Source organism: Portunus trituberculatus, chromosome 9 (assembly GCF_017591435.1).
Source record: "Portunus trituberculatus isolate SZX2019 chromosome 9, ASM1759143v1, whole genome shotgun sequence".
Classification (NCBI taxonomy): Eukaryota; Metazoa; Arthropoda; class Malacostraca; order Decapoda; family Portunidae; genus Portunus; species Portunus trituberculatus.
The window spans coordinates 7,576,357-7,584,512 of NC_059263.1; the positions used below are offsets into that span (position 1 = coordinate 7,576,357).

The following is an 8,156-nucleotide window of genomic DNA, read 5'->3' on the forward strand; positions in this document are numbered from 1 at the left end:
CATTGCGGCGGTGACTTAAAGAATCAAGACAGTCAGTTAGAGGAGAAGAGTTGATAAGACGAAAAGCTTTAGATTCCACCTTGTTTAGTAAAGCTGTGTGGATCCCCCCCAGACATGAGAGCCATACTCCATACACGGGCGGATAAGGCCCCTGTACAGAGCAAGCAGCTGGGAGGGAGAGAAAAATGGACGAAGACGCCACAGGACACCTAACTTCTTGGAAGCTGATTTAGCAAGAGTAGAGATGTGAAATTTCCAGTTTAGATTTTTAGTGAAGGATAGACCGAGTGTGTTTAATGTAGAGGAGAGGGAAGTTGAGTGTTATTGAAGAAGAGAGGATAGTTGTCTGGAAGGTTATGTCGCTACTACTACTACTACTACTACTACTACTATCATAAAGTATATGACGACAGCGACGACAACAACACTAACAATATTGACGTAGTAAATGAATGTTGAGGATATCTTGAGCAATATATCATTGATGTTTTTACTTTTATCAGTTTCTACATGCAAGCGGTCCGAGCTTCCTCAATTTCACCGCCCTATTTGTATTTCCTAAGTGAGACCCTCCCCGTCCACGACACACACACACACACACACACACACACACACACACACACACGATAAATAAATAAATAGATAAATAAATAAAAATAAAAAAATAAATAAGAAAATAATAAATAAAAATATATAAATAAAAAAATATATAAATAAAATATCAATAAATAGATAAATGAATAAATAAATTAATATAAATAAAATGAAAAATAAAACAAAAGAACGAAAAAAAAAAAATCAAATAGATACAAGTGGAAGCAAACAGAAATGCCACAACTCACCACTCCCCAGCCAGCTACTCCTTAACACGAGGTGACCTGGAACAACAATTAAACAGTAATTAATGCCAAATAAAATGAACTTTTATAATGTAAATATTGCCATTACGGTTCTCAATAGAGTTTCAAATAGCTTTGATGGCGCAATTCAAAACCGCAAGATAAAATCAGAATAAAGTCATAGCCACGTTTCGATGTGTCTGTGAGACTGTGAAGACACAAGAAGGAAGCATGTGAGCTTTCTCTGCCGGATATGGATATATAGTTTACCTCTCTTTGCTCTTTGCTCTTACTTTATTTTTGATTGATTGATCTATTGATTTTATTAGCAACACAATTAGCTTTTGAAGTACATGATTTTAGTTGATCAATATTTATGATTTCCAAGAACGTTATCGAATCTTTCACAATGGCGGTTTTGATAACAAATCAACGATCCTTTTCCTTCCCTTCCATAGCAGAACAGAACTCCAGCTTCCATCTGTGTTACCACAGTATATTCTGTCGCAGACAACCAACACAAGATAGATATAGAAGATTTTTCAGATTAGCAAGATCAGCTCATTCTTTCTTGCTTACTCACATTTCATGCAATATTTCGATGTTTTTATCGTCACGAGTTAAAAAAAAAAAAAATATATTAACGTAACTGCTGAAATTTACAATATTCGCTTCTTACAGAAAACAAAAAATATTTAGGGGAGACATTTGAAAAATGGAGTCTGATTTAAAACTACCTCGTGTAATTCACGCCTGAGGATAGTAAAACATGTATCTGCCTGCAATGGCGTAACCCTGTAATAGGATGGAAGAGAAATGGTGAAATAAAAAAAGAAACTGACAGTAAACTGATCATGATAATGTATTGCATACAATGAATTATGATACGTTGTATCTTATATACCTACAAAAATATCCAATGATGCTGTACATAATCAAGTGTTGAAATTTTATGTTTATATTACAATAGAATAGAAGAGATTTAAAATAAGATGAAATGTAAGATAATATTAGGAATTCATGAATTTTATTGTAATATAGAAGACTTGTCGGGACGACAGGCAGTAGCTGACCAAGCCATGTATTAAGAATTTTGGTGGATGGAAATAGACCTTGCTTAGTTGTAAAACAAACACTGAATGCATGAATAATCATGAATAATAGAGTGAAAGGGACATGAAATATGTTGGCACTTTCGTCACCGCTAGCCGTAACGCTCCTCCGCAAATCGTTTTGTTTAATATAGAAGGACAAGAATTATTCTTTGTTCAGACCGTTAGGTATGGATACCCCATTGGTACAGGAGACAATGCATGTCATACTTAGACAGTCCCGTGAATGGCCAGTTACTTCCGGTCGACGCCATAACTATGTTAATGACGTCGACACTATACGGTTCCATGGTAGAATCTCGTCAGTCAGAAGAACAGAATACCATCATCTACTGTACAGTTCAGACCCTGTAACGAGAAAAGACTTAAGTCGTGAAAAACGGAGAAGCACTATGACTATATATATATATATATATATATATATATATATATATATATATATATATATATATATATATATATATATATATATATATATATATATATATATATATATATATATATTCTCTTGTAGTCATACGAGGTTGAAAGCTATACCAATTTCTCCTTTATTGATTTTCTTATGTAAATAAAGGAGAAATTGCTTTCAACCTCGTATGCCTACAAAGGAATATCTTGCCTGCCTATATATATATATATATATATATATATATATATATATATATATATATATATATATATATATATATATATATATATATATATATATATATATATATATATATATATATATATATATATATATATATATATATATATATATATATATATATATATATATATATATATATATATAAATTTCTTATGTTTTTGAAAATTTTGCCACGGAACCAACACAAAGAGCTGGCGAGCTGGTCCCACTGAAGGAAGGCGCAGTCATCACGTTTGGGAAGTGATTGTTTTGCCATAGTGTGTGTGTGTGTGTGTGTGTGTGTGTGTGTGTGTGTGTGTGTGTGTGTGTGTGTTGTGTGTTTATTAGTTTTTTGAGGCAACTTTTCTATAACATTTTACATATTTATGGAAGTGCATCAGATCCTCCAGTGGCCATCGTCTTCCATCGTCTACTACACAAATTGATATTGAAATTCACGAACTGTTATTAAAGTTCAAAGCCTTCACTTTCTTTGATAACTTTCCTTTCTCCATCCTCAATTGTTTATATATCTATTTATTTACCCATTTATCTAGAAAACTTTATACTATTTATCAATATATTCTCTCTCTCTCTCTCTCTCTCTCTCTCTCTCTCTCTCTCTCTCTCTCTCTCTCTCTCTCTCTCTCTTTATATACATAAGAAAATCAGTAAAGGAGAAATTGCTATTGCTTTCAAACTCGTATGACTACAAGAGAATATATATATATATATATATATATATATATATATATATATATATATATATATATATATATATATATATATATATATATATATATATATATATATATATATATATATATATATATATATATATATATATATATATATATATATATATAATGAATGTATAATACTTAAACGCCTTTTCCTCTTCAAAACTATATAGAACATTAGAATGCTGCACAAAGATTCATTCCGAATATGCTTTTTATTTATTCATTTATTTATTTAAATTTATTTTATGCAAGGAGGAAACCTACCAATGGCAAAAAAACATTAAAGGAAAAGGTCCACAGAAACCGTAGGTTCTCTAAAAAATTTTGAAGGAATTAGTGAAAAGATAGGGAGAAATGTCTTGAAACCTCCCTCTTAAAAAAATGTCATGTCGTAGGAAGATGGAAATCCAGAAGCAGGCAGGGAGTTCCAGAGTTTACCAGTGAAAAGTATGAATGATTGAGAATACTGATTAACTCTTGTATTAGGAGGGTGGACAGAATAGGGATGAGAGGAAGAAGATGCCTTGTGCAGCGATGCCGCAGGAGGAGGGAGCTATGCCGTTAGCATGATCAGTAGAGCAGTTACCATGAAAACATTCCGGCGGTGAGAATGAGGCTGAAGACAGTCAGTCAGAGAAGGAGAGTTGATGAAACGAAAATATTTTGATTCGACCCTATCTAATAACACTGTGTGAGTGGAATTACCCCAAACATACAATTAGTACCCCATATAAGTACTAGAAGTTGGTGGGGTGAAAAAAAGAGATGGAAAAATGTATGTCAAAATGAAGAGCTCTAACCTGAAACACATTATAACAAGTGATGAATCCCTTCGTACCTTCCTAGACAAATTCGCTGCACTCAGAGATAACGCTTAGATCTGGAGGATTAAGTTTAAACCACTCATTTACAGCATTATAGTTGTAGTTCTAAAAAATGTTCCAATAGCTTGGAATGAGCATTATTTATTTATTCCCACGTATGGACAAAATTCTACTTACGTAGTTCACATACGTGAATGTATGAAAGTAGCATTACTCACAATGCATCTCAGAAAAAGTTCATAAGTCATCTATTGAGAAGAGTAGACAATATTGTGATGAGATATTAGGCAGTATCTCCAAAAAACGGTATGCGTTGAGCATACTCTGTATAAGGTCCTTTTCCGTGACGGTAAATAAATCTTTATTGTGCTGTGTGATTTTCCAAAGGAAGAAAATATAATGCGATTGATCCCTAATGGAAGACAAGAAGGCAATACAAGACAGTCGACAGTAGTAACCTGCTAGTGCTTGGCTCCCTGTTTGGTGAAGGATGTTGGAGTTTGCTTGGTTCAGGTGTAGATGGGAAGAGCAGAGAGACTGTAGGGCTTCGAACCGTGTCGGGAGTGACTATAACTCGTGGATCAACACTCTGAGGTCCGACTTCACCCGTGACTTGAGGCGACGCAACAGGGTGGAGGCCGAGGCGGAGAAACGTGAGTGTAAATAAGTAAAATTAATAAAATTTGTAAGTAAGGAGAGTAAAAGGAAAGAATAAGTGGTGCTTTTTTTTTTTCTTGTTTTGGCGGTGACTTAATGTATTGTTTTAAGTTGTTTTGTGTTGATTTTTTTTTTCGGTTTCTTTTTGTTACTGCAAGGTGTGTGTGTGTGTGTGTGTGTGTGTGTGTGTGTGTGTGTGTGTGTGTGTGTGTTGTTTGTTTCTGTGTGTCTTTGTGTTTGTATTCCTGTCTGCCTGTCTTTCTCTTTGTCTATCTATGTTTGTGTTTGCCTATCTCTCTGTCTATCTATCTATTTGCCTACGTATATATTTGTCTACCAGTGTGTTTATTTACCTATCTATTTATCTATAGGCGTTTTCAGTAGCACCTTGCAAAAAGCAAACGGTCCTTAATTAAAGCATTCGCCTTTGGAGCGGCAAAGGCGAGCGCTTTCAAGATATGTTCGCTTGTGTTAGCTCTCCGAGTCACGTGATAGCGAACACTTACGCTGATTGGCTGTGAGACGAGTTTTCAACTTTGTAAGTTATAAATCAATAAAATATACTTTTATGAGGAGCATGAAGATATGATAAGTATTAACATGTAAAGGAAATACATTTAGTAACTGTTTACTGATATTGAAATTCATAAGAATTATCCTTGCAGTTTGAATTAAATGAAAACAGTCTTGCACTCTCGAGACATCTGGGACTACGCTACTCATTTCAAAGCTTGTGACTCCGACTTAGATTTTCAGTTACGTGAGAATCTCGTAGGTTACGCATTATTTAAGCACATTAATTGTAAAATATAAATATGATAGGATATTTGCACTGTTGCTTGATAATGACATAAGGTTATAGCAATATTGCGGAAGATTTGGGTATATTTTTTAATGGTGGTGCTCTGAAAACTTTGGGCGAACGAACACACAACATCATGGCCTCTGACAGTGCGATAATTTGAGGAAATCCACAGCAAAACTGTCTCTGCCAATGTAACTACTGAATGACAAGCAGTCACTAGCGGTGTAACGGCTTATCTGGCATATTGTGTATTAATGGATACTGGGTATATTACCTGTAATACCTTATAAAGTAGGAAAATGTGACAGGGAAGTGATACCTGGGATCAACTCTATTATTTGGTCTCAACACCGCCATAGGCGCTCACGTATTATAAAACAATTTAGTTAATCTTTTTAAAGGTTAGATTAGGTTATGCTTGGTTACATTAGGTTGGAAAAACTTGAAATATTATGGAAAATTTTCGTTTTTTTTTTTTTTTTTTTTTTTTTTTTATGCTCATATTGCGTTTATTTTCCCACCAAAACCCCGATTCCCACAGGCCCCCCAAGCTTGTTTGGGGGGATGGATGGGAAGGGAGGGACAGACTTGTTATAAAGAATTACCAACATTTTTTTTCCACATAACAGATTTACCTGTGACGTCTGTGACAAGATGTTTTTGAACAAGGTAGACGCAGATCTGTGCTACAAGAATCATTTGGACATGTGCATCCAGCCTCTGCCGCGTGTACCAGGGCCGTCAGAAAATATTCCGTGCAGAAATTAAATGTGTAGTGTTTTATTTGAGCCTTGCCTTCAATTATCCCATTCCCATAATAATATCTTTATATTACGGTGGAATGAGGCTGCACGTCTCAGCTTGGCGTGATCCTGCGACTAAAGAGTACAATAGTTTTTCCGGCGAGCGACGAGGGAGATTCGTCTGGCAGTGTTACTATCGTTTTCAGTAGCAGCCAATGATGTTAATTGTACGACAATTATCGTATTTGTACGATAATATGGCTGTTTGTTCGATGTACGATACATAGGTAAGAATCGTACACCAATATACGATAATTGAGTGGCAAAGTATTTTTTTTTTTTATTTATAATAAGGTACTGGAATAATTGTGTAAAGAAAAAAAATATCGATGTCAACATTTCAGAGAGAGAGAGAGAGAGGGTATGGGGACTGGGGAGGGAAGGAAAAAGGAGAGAGACGCTGTCAGTCACAGTCAGTGTCAAGTGACAAAATGATCTTATTAGTGTGACTCTTAGTGTTAGTATGGTAAAGGGCGAGTTTTCCTTCTCTTATCATATGTTCTATTTGACGTATAACGGTATGAAAAAACAAAACATTCTCATTATGTGGCACTAATGGGCAACAATAAATAAAGAAATAAATAATAACGGTTTTCCAGTGTAGGTTGTGTTGCGGAGAGTGATGGAATGACGATTGACTGATACGTTGACCCCTTGGAGATACTTGCACATTGACACTGTACGTAAGCTTTTATCAATATACAGTTTTATATATATATATATATATATATATATATATATATATATATATATATATATATATATATATATATATATATATATATATATATATATATATATATATATATATATATATATATATATATATATATATATATATATATATATATATATATATATATATATATATATATATATATATATATATATATATATATATATATATATATATATATATATATATATATATATATATATATATATATATATATATATATATATATATATATATATATATATATATATATATATATATATATATATATATATATATATATATATATATATATATATATATATATATATACTCCCTTTCCTCCATCTCCGCACTGCAGGACACAAGCCATCAGTATCTAAGGGAACCATGGGCGTTGTGATGGTGAACAGTGACAAGCTGACTCGCACCAAGGATGAGTGGGACTGCCGCATTGACCCTGGCACCCGTGGAAAGGATCTGGTGGTGCAGGTGCGTGGGAGAGGCGCTGGGAGGAGGAACTGGGTTGAAAGAACACGTGGAAGTGATAGGAGATATTATGTTAGACTGGGAAAGGGAGAGTAAGGATGTAAAATAAAGTGATAGGGAGTGTATTAAACTGAGAAAAAAAATGAGAATCAGGATGTAATAGGAGGCAATAGATGTATTAGACTGAAAAAGGAGAATGGATTAGACTGAAAAAATAGGAAAGTAAGGTGACAGGAAGCAAAAGAGAGTAATGGTGTAATAGAAAGTGACTGGGAAAAAAATGAGTCAGATTTGGAGGCATTAGATGTATTAGACCGGAAAGAAGAGTAAGGATGTAACAGAAAAGGATGGGGAATATATTAAACAGTGAAATATGATCAAGGCCGTGTGTATGTGTTTGTGTGTGTGTGAATATGCAACCTCATTCTAAGCCAGTGGTGCATTAATCATCACTACCATCATCATCATCATCATCATTCTTTTGTTACCTTACCCTCCTCCTCCTCCTCCTCCTGCAGTCATGTTGTTTGGTTGGTTT

At 34.0% G+C, this 8,156-nt stretch overlaps 1 protein-coding gene and 1 long non-coding RNA gene across 4 annotated transcripts; one reads left to right on the forward strand and one right to left on the reverse strand.

The window, feature by feature from the left end:
* Nucleotides 1-1,683: 1,683 nt before the first annotated feature.
* On the reverse strand, nt 1,684-4,704 carry LOC123501636. The gene is made up of 2 exons (XR_006673691.1): nt 4,608-4,704; nt 1,684-2,299 (listed from the first exon to the last, which is right to left on the reverse strand). It is a non-coding gene; the product is annotated as an uncharacterized LOC123501636 (long non-coding RNA).
* Nucleotides 4,584-7,752, forward strand: LOC123501630. Of its 3 annotated transcripts, none has more exons than XR_006673686.1 (3): nt 4,632-4,802; nt 7,014-7,093; nt 7,491-7,752. XR_006673686.1 is itself a non-coding variant. In XM_045250583.1 (2 exons), the coding sequence occupies exons 1-2, from the start codon at nt 4,640-4,642 to the stop codon at nt 7,712-7,714; spliced, it is 387 nt and encodes a 128-aa protein (XP_045106518.1). In that variant the 5' UTR covers nt 4,584-4,639; the 3' UTR covers nt 7,715-7,752. The 3 variants fall into 3 exon arrangements, 1 of the variants encoding a protein (XP_045106518.1); XR_006673687.1 differs by lacking the exon at nt 4,632-4,802 and adding an exon at nt 6,821-6,871; XM_045250583.1 differs by lacking the exon at nt 7,014-7,093 and having other exon boundaries at nt 4,584-4,802.
* Nucleotides 7,753-8,156: the final 404 nt, after the last annotated feature.